This window comes from Harpia harpyja, chromosome 5 (genome assembly GCF_026419915.1).
Source record: "Harpia harpyja isolate bHarHar1 chromosome 5, bHarHar1 primary haplotype, whole genome shotgun sequence".
Taxonomy (NCBI): domain Eukaryota; kingdom Metazoa; phylum Chordata; class Aves; order Accipitriformes; family Accipitridae; genus Harpia; species Harpia harpyja.
The window spans coordinates 51646105-51660477 of record NC_068944.1 but is presented as its reverse complement, the minus strand read 5'-3'; the positions used below and the strand labels follow the sequence as shown (position 1 = coordinate 51660477).

At 43.1% G+C, this 14373-nt stretch overlaps 1 protein-coding gene across 1 annotated transcript; it reads left to right on the top strand.

The window, feature by feature from the left end:
- Window positions 1-645: 645 nt before the first annotated feature.
- Window positions 646-13475, top strand: TMEM64 (transmembrane protein 64). The gene is made up of 3 exons (XM_052787237.1): window positions 646-1692; window positions 7363-7518; window positions 10904-13475. Exons 1-3 carry the CDS (start codon window positions 925-927, stop codon window positions 11096-11098), a joined length of 1119 nt encoding a protein of 372 aa, XP_052643197.1. The 5' UTR covers window positions 646-924; the 3' UTR covers window positions 11099-13475.
- Window positions 13476-14373: the final 898 nt, after the last annotated feature.

Genomic DNA, 14373 nt, shown 5'->3' with positions numbered 1-14373 from the left:
ACCGGGGGGGTTGTGATACGAAGCCTTCACGTAAGGGAGGGAAAGTGGCCGACGTGTCACGGGAGCCCAAGAGTAACCGCCTGGTCAGAGAGCCTCGACCACGCGCTCGTCTGACAGAAAACAACCAGCCTTGCAGCACGGCCCCTCCAGATCCCGCCGCTAAGGCTCCGCCGCGAAGGAGGGCGCTTCTGAGAACGGGGCGGGAAAACGGCGGGGACGCCGGCGGGCGGCTGCCTGAGGCGAGGGCGAGGCCGGAGGGGCCGCGGCGCCCCGCGGAGGCACATCCCGGCCGGCGCGGCGCGCCCGGGGCGGGGAGGGGCTGGGCCGGGCAGAGCGGGGGGCGGGCCGCGGCGCTGCCGCCGAGCCCCGCAGCGGGGCAGAGCGCGGCTGCCGCCGGAGCCGAGCCTCCTCCCCCTCCGCTGCCAGCGGCGCCCGGGCTGCCACATCGGCACCGCCACTCCGAGAAGGCGCTTCCCGGAGCGGAGCGGGAGCCCAGCGCACCGGGAGATGGAGCCCCCCTGCCGCTTCTGCTGCTGCTGCCGCCGCCGCCGCTGCCGCCCCCCGGGACTCGCGCTCCGCCAGGGCCGCCGCTGCCTCTGCCGGGACGGAGAGCGCGGCGCCGCCGTCTAACGCCGCAGCCCCGGCGGCGCGGCCGAGAGGGCAGGCAGCGCGGAGGCCGCCGCGGCCCCTCCGCCCGCCGGGCCCGCGCGGCGGCGGCGGCGAAGCGCGGCCCCCTCCTCCCCGCCCTCCCCACTGCCGCTTCCCCGCCCCCGCCCGGCCCTCGGCTGGGCTCCGCCGCCGGCAGCCGGGCCATGGCGGGGCGATGAGGGAGCGGCCGCCCCTGCCCGCAGGCTGCGTGGGGAGGCGGGGAGCGACGGGGCCGGGCGGCTCGGCGGCGCTAGGGCCGGGCGGCGGGGCGGGGGGATGTGGGGCGCGGGGGCCGCGGCGCTGCAGCTCCTCTCCCGGGCCGTGAAGCAGGCGGCGGCGCAGGGGGCCCGGCAGGACCTGGGCCGCTGGCTGTCCCGAGCCGCCGGGACGGCGGCAGGAGGCGGCGGCGGGGACGCCGTCGGCTTCGTCCCGGCGGAGGCGGCGGGGGCCGGCGGGCTGCTGCTGGGGCCCTACGCGGAGCAGGGCGTGCTGCCGCCGGCGGAGCTGCTGCTCTGCCAGCTGCCCGAGGCGGGCGGCGGCGGCGGGCCCGGGCTGGCCGAGGCCCGGGGCTGGCGCTGCTCCTGCTGCCTCCTGGGCACCTGCTGGTGCAAGAGCTGCCTCAGCGTGTGCGTCCTGGCGGCCCTCTGCTTCGCCTCGCTGGCCCTGGTGCGCCAGTACCTGCGGGACCTGCTGCTCTGGGCCGAGAGCCTGGACAGCCTGGCCGGCGTGCTGCTCTTCACCGTGGGCTTCATCGTCGTGTCCTTCCCCTGCGGATGGGGCTACATCCTGCTCAACGTGGCCGCCGGCTACCTCTACGGCTTCGTGCTGGGCATGGGGCTGATGGTGCTCGGCGTCCTCGTCGGCACCTTCGTCGCCCATGTGGCCTGCAAGCGGCTGTTGGCCCGCTGGGCGCGGGCAAGGATCCAGGGCAGTGAGACGCTCAGCGCCGTTGTCCGCGTCGTGGAGGGCGGTGGCGGCCTCAAGGTGGTGGCTCTGGCACGGCTGACGCCGATCCCCTTCGGGCTGCAGAACGCCGTCTTCGCGGTGAGTCCCGGCCCGGGCCGTGTGCCCCAGCCCGGTGGCTGCGGCCAAGGAGGATGCTCTGGCTGGAAGGATGGCTTGCAGCGTTCGCGGCCAGTGTGGCTGGTGGAGGTTGCCCCCTTTCCGGGGAAGAAACTTTGGTTTCTTTCTCTTTTAACAACAGTAAAAGCAGCCCCCCTGCCTCCTCTTGCTACTGGCTCTTCCGTGCTTGCGGAGGGACGGCAGGCAGGTTCTCGAGGTGCCTCGTTCAGTGGCGTTGCGTTAGAGTTGCTCTCCGGCTTTTGAGACTCTGTTCTGGTGTTAGAAAGAAGCACCAAAGAGCTGTGTAGCAAAATCTGCGGAGAACTCAGCAGTTTTAAAGTGCTTGTGTTTTTAAAGTGATCTGAGTGGAGGAAAAGTTGGAATTTTAAGCAGTCTTGCCAGATCTCCCTCAGCTACTTAATATAAATAACCATATTGGAAAGAAAGAAGCAGACAGATTAAAATTCTTGCTCAGTTTGGTGGTTGTTTGTAGCATACATCTAGCAAATCCATAAGGAGTGTTAAGTCCATGGACACAAGAGAGGCTGCGCAGTTTGGACAGAGCATTAAGATGTAGGCTCACAGCTGAAAAGGGACTTGGTACACCGGAGTGGTACTGAAAGTTTATTTAAACTTGAGTTCGGAAAAGGGTTGGACTTGCTTTTCTTTCTACTTTTAGATGAAGATTGGTACATTCTTTAAGAAAAATTATTTAAAACTTATGATCTCACTGTTCTCTTTGATCATCTTAAAGGAGAAAGTGAAGACGAACGTAGAGGGTATTGCTTTTGAGTGCCATCATGCTGATGATGACAATTTCAGACCGTCAGTTCTTCCTGAATGCTTTGGCTGAAGGATATGGTTTTGGCTGTGTGTTATGCCTCAGTGGTGTCTGCTAACTCGGTGAAATCAAAACAGAGCAAACCAGATTGTGAAAAATTTCACAATGTTTAACAGTAACTCCTATGTTCTTTAATGTAAGAGACACTATAAACAAGTGTTTTGGTGTGCTACTTTCTTATAGCATGCTTTCCATCCCCCATCAGCACTCCTGATCCTGTACCCTTCTGAAGCACTTGCTTAATTTTGGCAGAATCATCTGGTTGAAATGAGTAGGTCACTGAATACCAAATTTGTTATTTAAGAAAAAATTAATCCACACAATTTTTAGGGGTTAACACCCACAACAAATATTTAAAATTGCTATATATAAAACTGTGTGTGCTGGGGCATTTGTCTCGTGAGCTGCAATCTCCTGCCGATAAAAGCTGTAGCAACTTATAATTTCTTTTTAAGCAGATCCATTAACCATTTCCTTGTTATGAATGAGAAGACCCTCAGCTGTTTTATTTGTTTACCTGTGTTACTGCAGGACTGAGGAAGCTTAGACCCGTGCAGCCAGGAGCAGAGTACCCCTGGAGCCCAAAGTCCTGGTGTAGCAGATGAAGCTTCTGCTCTAGTGTGACTCTCCTAAAGTGGGGAGAGCTGTTGTGCTTTGGTTGTTCACAGCTTCTGGGCATCACTTGAAGTAGTCAGCAGATGTAGGGCAGTATTGGATATGAAGAACTGACCAGAGAATTACTGAGTTAAAATGATTTCCTTCCTGGCATAACCATTCTGTTGGAAACAAGATTCAGCAGAGTATTCAGGCCATTGCAATATTAAAATGATGCTGTAGATCAGTGCTTTGTATTCTCTAAGTACCGCAAGCTAAATAATTTTCTTTCCAAGTGGAAGGTATCAGTATTAAAATAAAAGGTAGGAAATGAGATGAAACCAGATTCTTGAGTATGCCAAATAACTTGGATGTTGCCTGCTAAAATTAGTTTGGTTTGCATTTATCATTCTGGATTTATTACTTTGCAGCATAGTCAAATAAAGCACAGTGTGTTCAATTTTTAACCGAGAACATTTAATATGAACTACTAGATTACTGGAAAATAAAGTGTTGCATGCAAATCTGGGAATTCAAGGCAGTTTCTCGCTGTGGGTCAAGTTTGAGCTACGTATAGAATACAAAATTCTGCCTACACAGACTGAGTTGTCATTTCTTTGAAATCTGATTTATTTGAAAATTTAATGGTCTACTTAGGTTTATAATGCAAGGGGATTTGGGGTGCCCTAACTATCTGTCCATTCCCTGTGCTAGCAACTTCAGGAATGAATTTGAAAAGGATTGCTCTTTATAGTAGAAGAAAGAACAGTGAACTTAAGAAAACCTGCACATCTTTAATTTGCCAGCAGTCTGGTCTATGCGTGTTTTCTGTGTGCATATTTGTAAGTAAACTGGAGATACTGAGAATACTTAAATGAGAGGGAAGGGAGGAAGTGACACATGAGGTCCAGGACAAGGCATAACCTTGATGTGAGAGGGGTCATCTGCAGGGCTGGGACTAATGAGTTTCTACAAGCACTTGTTTAGTGGTGTGTACCGTCTGCTGAGGGTTTTGGGGAGGTTGAATTGCAGAGGAATGTACAGAAGGAAGGAAGAGCTTCCTAGCATTTGATTAGTGATGGGATCATATTATTTGAAACAGCACAAGAAGAAAATTAACACGAATGTCTTAGTTTCTCACCAGCCAGACATGAACATCTTGCTTCTTAAGGTCATTCTGCTGCTCTTTGGGAAAGAGCTGATAGTAGGAGCATTGGGGTAATGTATTTACTTGCCTTTCTGGAAGACCTAGAAACTTCTTAACTGAAAGCATGTTTGCTTTTCTCTTTGAGTGGGTTTTGCTTACTTATTGTTCCTGTGGTGCCAGGGTGGCCTGATAACTCTTACTAAGTGTTTGCCCATGCGCAGCCCTCTCCCCTTGACAGCTGAGTGTTCTGAAGGCAGGTCTGTAAGGAGGCCTGGTATGCAGGTTATCACCTCCTTCCCACTACTGGGTCCCTGGAGCTAGATTTGTGCAGACTGATTATTTGCAGTGCCAGGTGTAGCTTAGATCAGAATTCATACTTCGTCTTTCTCCTCTGAGAGGAGTATTGTACAGAGGAAATAATGTGTCCCAGTATGCATCTCCGGTTCGAGAAATGCACACAGTGAAATCAGAGTTCAAGAAATGGTACCTGCTTTGCAGGAACATGCAGGCTGCTTACTTTGCTTGTTGAAAAGTTGCTAGCTATTTTTTGTTTTGTTTTTTATTTGCTACCTGGGTTTTTTGGTGGCGTTTTCTGGAGAAAGTAAAGAGCATCAGAATTGTTCTTTGGTCTCGGTTGCTATCTGATCTGAAACACAGGATTTCATAAGTTGAGAGGAGAGAAATCTGCTGCAATCCCCAAAGGCATGTGAGCTCCCAACAAAGTCCTGACACAAGCGTTTATTCTTTGACAGGACTGATCCAAAGGTGTCAGCTGCAAAGAATACACAAAAGTTTTACTGGACAAGGCCTGTCCAAGGTTTAGTGGGAGAATTTCTGGCTAACACTTTTGTTACCAGAGTGGTTAGGTAGTTCTTAGTTCTGTTTTAACACATCGGTATGGCCTATAACAATTGCATCCATGCTTGCATTGGGATTTCACTGTTAATTTCTGCTGGCTTGAGCTTTCTGTAGAAACAGAGTCGTGGTAGCCTCTGTTTGGCAGCTTGGCCACACAGACCCCACCCAGTCTGGCAGGTTTCTAGAACAGGTAAAGTTTTGTAGAAGGAAAGACATGGAAAGCTGTAAGTTTTATTGAAAATTTCTCAGGTTTCTTAGGTAGGGATGCTGTCTACTTCCTCTGCCTTCCAGGGGAAAGGATACCACTGTAGGTCTAAACCCTGCAAACGAGCAGTTAAAAGGGCACCTGTAAATTCCCCCCCCCCTCCGTCCTTGACTTTCATTTTAGTGGGAAGCACAAGACTCAGTCCAGTGTGTCCATTGGCAGCCTCCCCTTTGTTTGGAAACAGTCTCTCTCATGGCCCAGGAGGTCCAGTTGCTTCAGGACAGATCCAGCCGTGCAAACGTGTTGCTTTGCAACCAAAGTGTCCTTAACATGTATACAGAAATGAAAGAGGTGCCTGGGAGTGTTAAAACAATCTTTGGGAGGTTTCCCAGCTCCATTAGATTTAATGACAGTGTCCTACTTAGCAAATCTTGCCTCAGCATTAGTATTTCAGAGACTTTTAATAGCAGTTCCTTCATTCCCTTGCCAATATGGGAAGTTTTGGTTGTGCATTCTTATTACATGGCTGAGACTACTATAAAGTTTAAAATAAATAATAATAAAAAAAAAAGTAAGACTTCTCAAAGCATCAGTCAATACGAAGTTCTGACATAATTCCGTAGTGCTTTTTCATTTGAAACCTAAATTAATCTTTTATAGAGAGGGAAATGTATTATTTGTGTTGCTTGTATATATTTCAGTCTGTGGGACATGTAATTTGCAGTGTGAAGTTTGGAATTGGCTTAATGGGTCTTGTTCCTGTGAATTAATCTTTATGCTTCGCTGCATTCTCCTCCTCCATCGCCCTTCCGTCCTCCCAGAAACTTAACACTGATGGTGCTTAGAGCTCTGAGAATTCAGCACTGTGACTTTCATAGTAACCAAAGTTTATTTTAAGAATAGGATGATGAAATGAGTAACTTTGCTGCTATTCTCTTGTCTTCGACATTGTACAAAACTGTCAAGGTCAATAATTTCAATGTAGGCTCCCAGTGTTAGGGGCTGTTCTTAATTAGAACTTGTTTTATTACTATGTGATCAACTGAATTGTCTGGAAAATTCCTTAGGCTGCTTCTTTCAAAATCACCCTTTTCATACTAATTTTTAACCCATAGTTTCCTCCTGTTTTCATTTTTCTTGTGTAAATATCTTTTGGCCTCTTGGCTCTCAAATTTAATATTTCCCGATGGCTGCTGATACTAATTTAACTAGTGCTGTGTACTTTGTTCCCTTGTAAACTGTCCACATACTGACTCAGAACAGAAATTTCACAGCAAAGAGAGGAAGATATCTTGAAGTATTATTAGTGGTTTTTTCCAGAGAAACTAACAAACAGCTATAGCCCCATGTACTGTTTTTTTCACTAATTAAAGTGTGACACAAAATATCTTTGGTAGAGAATCTTAATGATACCCATGTGTGTCACTGATAGATAATAGATATTGCTACTAGAGATCACTGATAGATATATGTATCTTAGTGAGTATATAACTTCCCTTGCAGGGGCAAATTGTATCTGCCATTCCGTTTACCTAGATCATATTTAATACAGTGACATTTTGAACAGTTACCTCTTTTATTAGTTGCCATACATGTAAAAAGCAAAGCAAATAGATTTTTGCTTTAGACCTTCACATTTGGTAAAGTAATTTCTTCCCGCAAGCAAATTCTCATAAATTGTAGGGCTCCGTTCTCCATGAAGAAATAAACATCTTCAATGAACAGTGTAATTGCATCCTTAGTTAATGACCTTTGCACAGAGATGTTGTGTAATGTAAGATGAAATGAAATAAAACCTAGTAACTGTAAAAAGGCCAGATGAAAACTAGCCACGTACTGTTTTATTGTGTTATCTTAGATTCACATACAGTGGAAAGTTTCAGTGAAGGAATGTAAGAAATTATTTCATTTTTTTGCATGGATGCTTGTGGGAGCAGCAGTCTGGTGGTTTCTGCACCTAGACTGTGTTGGAGCTGTGCTCACTTTCTTACACTTTCTTTTACTCAGATTACAGATTTGTCACTACCGAACTACCTGATGGCTTCTTCAGTTGGGCTGCTTCCTACTCAGCTCCTAAACTCATACTTGGGCACTACCTTGCGCACCATGGAGGATGTGATTGCAGAACAAAGTGTTAGTGGCTATTTTATATTCAGTTTACAGGTAAGATAAAATGATTGCTTTCATAGGCCTTGGTAACAGTAATGTCAGTCTCTGACTGTTTGGGTAAGCAATGATTCTTGGAAACAGTCATCTTCTTGTGTTTGAGTTTATTTCTTTATCCCCCTAATTTCTTGCTCATCTGCTGTACCAGTGGGATTCAAGACAGGACTTTGCTTCTGGAGACAGTAGGCAAGTTTCCTTCCTGTAGCTTTGTCTCTTCAAGTCATTGAATCTTAGCTTGGGAAACTGCATGCCTGTAGGAACATGTATGAGATGTAGAGAGATTCAGCATTGCTGATTTCTCTTTCAGACTGTACAGCCTGCAGTGTAAAAGGGGTGGGCTGCAGGAGGTTTAGGGTGATGCATGTCTCAGGGCTTAAGAGCTGCTCTTTGTTGGCATAACAGCTCCCTAGTCTGAGGCAGCCGACCTCTTACAGACTGAGAGCCAAGCAAGTAGGGCATGTGGTATTGAAAAGTAACAGGTTTTAAAAAGTGTTTGATTTATAGCTCTGTTATTGGTATTTTCAGTAGATTGTGTAAAACTGAGCTGACGTTTCTTTTTCACAGGCTTATTGACTGCTAGATACCCAGGGAAATGGGTTTCCAGTGTACTGTTCTCTTTTGATTTTTGCTTTCTTCTGTTAGAAAAATTTAATTCTTTCATACCTCACGTGACACAAAGCAGAACTTAGTGTTCTCTTTTTCTCTTTCTGCCGCAGTTTTGTCAAGTTTTCTTCTGTTGCCCTCTGTGGTAATTTCCTGCTGAATTGTAGACTTGTCAAGGCCCCTCTACACAAAAGCTGATGTGCCACCGACTGTGAAGTAGTGTGCTCAGGGTGCTTAGACCCAGCACCTGTTCAGTGTTCACTATTAGCATTGAACACTCCTGATTTTGCATAGGTATTTAGGATGAAAAGTGCTGTAGAAATGCACCTAATTTTGCAAGTGAGTAAATTTGTGAGAAGTATATAGTACCTTTACATGAGCTTAGCCGATGAAATAATTTGTCAGTAAATCTTGGCAGTAATCCTTAAGTCTGAGACCTTTACGAGCACAGAGATAGTGAGTATTTCAGAACCAGATTATATATTAAAACCTGCTCTGACAGCATCGGTGCTTCAGGCTGTGTTTGACCAGCAGTTACCATGGTTTGCAGACTTTTAGTTGGTACTGCAGTCATTTATCTTCCTCAGTTTTTACAGTCATAAAGCTGACGTTTAACAATGCTAAGATAGAAAATTAAGTCTAGAACCATTTTAACTGCCCCCCCCCCCCCCCCGAAAATTGTGTGTTCTTAAAAAGAACATATAATTTATAGACTTCATAGGACAGGTTTATGAGTATTAAAAATGGCTTTGTAAATGTGATTAATAGATCAAAGAGAAAATAAATGGTTACTTGATCAGCTTTCATTTTAGTCATGAAATGTTATTTCCAGGGTAGTAGTTTTTAGTGGTCTTTCCCTTTTTTTTCCATTAATATTTTTTTTTTTTTTAAATGACATTGGCTCCTCTTTGTGGATTATATATAGGTTGTACCATAACTGTCACTCAGGTAAGTGCTAGCTGGAGAGGCTGAATGAATAGGAGTGCTCACCTCCTTGAGAGCAATCCTTGGGACCTAAGTCAAGGGGACCCTGTTAGTGGAGGAATTACTTATGTTCTCCCACTTTCTCTCAGGCATCTGCCTGGTGCTTTGCCTTGCTGGGCTTTAATGGGACTTTGATTTAGTAAATAGCTCTAAAAATCCTTCACATTTCATAGTTGTCTGTGTGTATGTATTTTTTTAAATTACTCATCTAGGGAACTAGGTTACTGGTAGTAATATTTCTGAAACAAGACAAATTTAAATATTTGGCTAAGCTTTTAGAATAGGATTTTTCCTCTATATTCAGAATTTGGTGTCTGTAGTCTGTTTTTGACTCTTACATTGGCCAGTTTTTGCAATGTATAACTTGAATTCGCGAGGAAAATCTTTCTCACCACAAGGGTGGTCAAGCAGCAGTTGCCCAGAGAGGTGATGAAATCTCCATCTTTGGAAGTTTTCAAGGCTTGACTGGACAAAAGTCCTGAGCAGCCTGGTCTGATCTTGCAGCCAGCCCTGCTCTGAGCAGCAGGTTGGGCTAGAGACTGCCGGGGATGCCTTCCAGCTGCAATTATCCTATGACTGTACTTGTCAATCATCTTACTTGGTCATATTCTAGCATCTTTTATGCCATGCTGACAGATGCTTTAAGTGATAGTCCTTAACGTTAAAACATAACCCTACCAATTAATAATGAAGTTCAGATTTTGGACTCAAAACTTAGGTTCTGTTGTAAACAATGTAACCTTTTTGGTTTTTTGAAAGGAAGTTGCAGATTCCAGCTAGTTTCATAAAACATTCTTAAAAAAGGCAGAGGAATTTACTTCTTTCAAAGGGACTGTCACTATGAGACAGATGGATTTTTTTTATTTGAAGATTTTATTTTTTTTTAAGGAGTATCTCAACTGAAAATTTAACTGGTGTTTTATTGAAACCAAAGGCTGCTCTGGGAAGTGCTGTGCATGCTGAAGTCATTGAATGAGTAATTTCTAAGCAAAAATTGTCCAGGTTTATTCCTGATAATTTTTGTGGTGAAAGTTCAAAAATTCTTAGTAATAAAATTTAGATCGAAAGCCTGAACTAAAACCCTAGTTTTAGACAATATTTCCTCCTTAAAACAAAAAAAAACAACCCCAAAATCATACTACCAACATCCTGTCCCCTCCCTGAGCCATCTTCCAGAAACCAAGTTCTTCCCATACAGACTACTATAAGTCGCTCAGAAACTCTGATCTGTCCTGTTTAGTCCTGATATCCAAGAAGCACAGTGACACTGCTCCTCTCTGCTATCTTCCACACCAGAGGGGCAAGGACAAGAAGTTCTATTTCCTTTACTGTGCATCATCCTCTGTCTCTGCTGTTTTGCAAGTTGCAGATGCTCAGTACAGTTTCAACCTATTATTCACTCGGTACATTGAGAACAGGCCTTTTGACTTACAGAAATACACCACTTAATTTGTGGAAACGTTTTTGCCAAGAGAGAAAGTGAAGGGATTGCTTTCTAACAAGTGTGTGGATGTCAATGGAAAGAAAGAAAACATCTTTTCAATTCATATAAATATTTAAGTTCTATGTAATGACTGTGTTCTGAGATGCTAGTTACATTGTTAGCATATGTAGGTTTAGAGCCACTCACTGGTTAAGTTTATCTCCCTTCTAATGTCTTGCCCGTGAAGCATTGAGTTAACAAATGCCTCCATGAATCTTTGTGTCAACGACTTTTTGTTTTGTTCAGAAGAGTTGCTTTGTATTCATGCTTACAGTTTATGTAGCCTGCAACACTCTTTTATTTTATTTGCAGATTGTCATAAGTATAGGACTCATGTTTTATGTTGTTCACCGAGCTCAAGTGGAACTGAATGCAGCTATTGTAGCATGCGAAATGGAAATGAAGACATCGTTTGTTAAAGACAGTCAACCAAGCATCAGTGGTTCAACCACATACTGCAACAAAAGGACAGTAGCATTCTCTGGAGGAGGTGTCAATATTGTGTGATTTCAAGTATTAATAAAGTAAGGTTTTGTGAACCTAAGCTATTGCCTAGAAATATCTATGGACAATTCAACTAGTTTTAAAAAAAATTACAAGTGGTTACAGGTTGTACTGTGGCACAAACCAACTGACCAGCTCTTCAATTGCACACGGGGTGACTTCTAGCAAGAAAAGAAAGATGATGAAGTAACTTAAGATGTAAATGCAAATTTGGCTGCACCTTTGGTCATTTATTATGCCTGTCATGGCCTGTAGTCTGCACTTTAGGTTTTTTTCCTTTGCCTCCTATAAACTGAGAAATGCTTCTATAAATTGAGAAAAGTAGCACAGAGGTAAATATTTTTCTGCTTTGCATTATTTATAAGGCTGAATAATTATATGCAGTAGAATTTTATTACTGATAAAGATGAATGAGAAAGTATGCAATTCAATGTATGTTATTCTTGAATGTGCTTTTGCTTTGGAATTGCTTCTAGAACTTGGAGTGTATTATTTAGCTAATGATGGGACCATTTGGCTTCTCCTTCATTTTTGATTTAAAAAAAAAAAAAGAGAACCCTATATAAAGTTTTGGTTGAATGTATTTTTGTAAGTCATTAAAAATGTTGCAGAGCCATGTGTATGTATTCACACAAGCTTAAATCCTACATTGTGGGACTGAAGTGCTCTTAAATAACATTTTAAGTTACACTGTGTAATATGCAAAGTAAAAGGGAAAATACAGAAGTTATAATAGATTGCAGTGACTATTTGAAGGAGACTTCATGACTTAATTGTTGCTTTGGTTTTACCGCCTTGGTGATTGTAACAAAGGGCTGTTCCACGTTAGTCCGATTTATAATATTTTTAATTGTTAAAAGGATGGAGTTTTTCAACTCGCATGACTGCATGTAATAAGGCTTCCAGAATAGGGAGCTAAATCTCTCCTTTAAACAAAGTGATGGGATACCGGCAGTACCAATCTTACATGAAGGTGGCCTTTATTTTGTAAGTGAACCCCCCCTCCCTTTAAAAAGCTTTAAAAATTCACTTTGGTTGGCATGTTTTTGCTAAAAGTTCTACACTTTTTAAAAGATGCAATCTATTATAAATTTCATCAGAGTGAAGATATGAAAACTAGAGGTTCTCCTTGGAAAAATAAATAATCCAGTAACAGAGGAGGACAGTAATGTCTCTGAGACTCAGGAATTCTGACTCCATTTTTGCAAGACGACACTGTATTGGATAATGCTCCTTTTATGCGTGCTGTGGGCTGTTTTTCACTGCGTTTGAATAGACTGGATAACCTGATAGTAACGTGTGTGTGTGTGTAAAAGGAAAACAACAATAATGCCTGAACATGATGTCTTGTAGGTGTGAGTTTCATGTAGATATACGTACCAATGTTCAATTGCTCAAATACATGCAATTCATCTGATACAAAAATAATGTAATGTATTGCTTATTTTGTAGTTATTTTGTGTAAGTTTTCAAGGATGCTTTCAGTCTTCAAAATTTTGTTGTTTTCTAGTAGTATGGTGGTGCCTCCTTTTTGTAAGGTTGCTTGTTGCATTCAAGCATTTTTGTCTTGTTGAGAATAGCAGGTTTTCAAGGTCGTTGCGAAGCAGAGATTTGATAGCCTTTAACAGTCTTACTGTGAGGATGTATAGTACTTGCATAACTTGACATCTACACATTCCTTGGTAGTGAAAGTTCAATTTTGTTCTTTAAGTATGTATCCTTTGCAAACCGCTGTTCTTGGATCTTGTGACCTAAGGAACTGAACTAGTTAAATGAAACAACAAAGTTCAGATTGTCTCCTTTTTGTTGTTTTGGGGCTTGGTATTTTTTTTGGTTCATTTGTTTTTGAAAAGGCAATCTGTATATACCTGGAAGTGTTCATTTACGCATCTCTGCCTCTGACAGCTCCTGTGTGAAAACAAGAGAGCCAGATAACTTTTTGATGGCGTTATTTGTCATCATAGTATAATTGAGCCCTTTCTTAACTAAAGGTTTTTTATTTTGTTTTTCTTGGAAAGAACAATCCTTCAGTAAACAAACTGATCTGAACTTTGCTCCATCTTGCCAAATCAACAATAGTGTTTTGAAGAGGGTATCTCTTTGCATTTTTAAACTAACTTAAGGTTGTGTTATTATTCGAGAACATTTCCCAAATATGTATTTTGAAGTGCTTTTATTTCCATGACATTTTGTAACCAGAGTAACTTCACTATGTGAACACTTTTGTAGTATGGAATTAGTTCTTAAGACTTTTGCATTTTGCTCGATACTTGTAATATTTGTGTACAAGTTAATGGGAAATGTGCATTAAAAGGAACTTTTCTGTACCATGCCAATCATAATTTTATACAATAAATTCACTCAAATTTCTTTAAAGGAATATGTATTAAATGTTTAGATTGCTATGAAGTAGTTGGAAAGAGGGTACAGTGGACTGTCATCTTTACGTATGCATGCAAAGATAGTTGTCTATGTTAAAGGAGTAACAACTCTAGGATTTAAGGATCAATTCCATGGGTGGGGAGTTACTGACAAGGGAAAGATGCCCGATTTTTTTTTTTTTTTTAAATTAAAATTAAATACATGCTTAATTCTGTTAAATACTTTGAAGGTTAGGTATTTGTAGCTGCCTTTTTGATAGAAGAATAAGCATACATGTGCTTACAAGACATGTGCTACGGAACCAAAAGAGGATTGATATTTTTGAATGTAAAAGTGATGTGATTTTTTTTTTTTTTAATTTTTTCAGAAGGTCTCCCTACCTAGAGCAATTAAAAAAGAAAAGGGTATGAATCCAGTTTAAATAATATGTGGCAAGTCACCTTCATGAATATTTTCTGAGTTGCCATGATGGTGAAATCTCTGCTTTTTGTGTATGAAACATACCTAAATTGCAGGTCATATAGAAGAAGTCTCTCTCAGCTGCATGGCACCAGTTTTCCTTCCTCCTTCTTGTGGTAAGTGCAACTGTGTAATAAATTTGTCAAAATGTAACTTTATACTAAGCACCTGTGAGGAAAACTTTTTTCTGTCCAGGAGCTTTATATACTATTTTCATACTGATTTTTGCACAGTAACTTCAACAAGTGTTGCCGAAGTCACATGTGAAGAATGGAAAAACTGCTCTTGCATGGTGCGTGGCTAGTGTCACATATCAGATCCTTTGCGTTCATTTTCAGCTTTCCACCTGAGGCTGATGTGATTTGCATTTTGACTGACCCAAGAATACTGGAGTCATCAGTGGCCTTGCAAATAGTCTAGGATACAATGCTTAAGAT

Coding starts and splice junctions, on each gene's coding strand:
- TMEM64 (XM_052787237.1), top strand. CDS start 925: ATGTGGGGCGCGGGGGCCGCGGCGCTGCAGCTCCTCTCCCGGGCCGTG. Junction 1,693..7,362: donor TGCAGAACGCCGTCTTCGCG/GTGAGTCCCGGC, acceptor TCTTTTACTCAG/ATTACAGATTTGTCACTACC. Junction 7,519..10,903: donor ATTTTATATTCAGTTTACAG/GTAAGATAAAAT, acceptor TTTTATTTGCAG/ATTGTCATAAGTATAGGACT.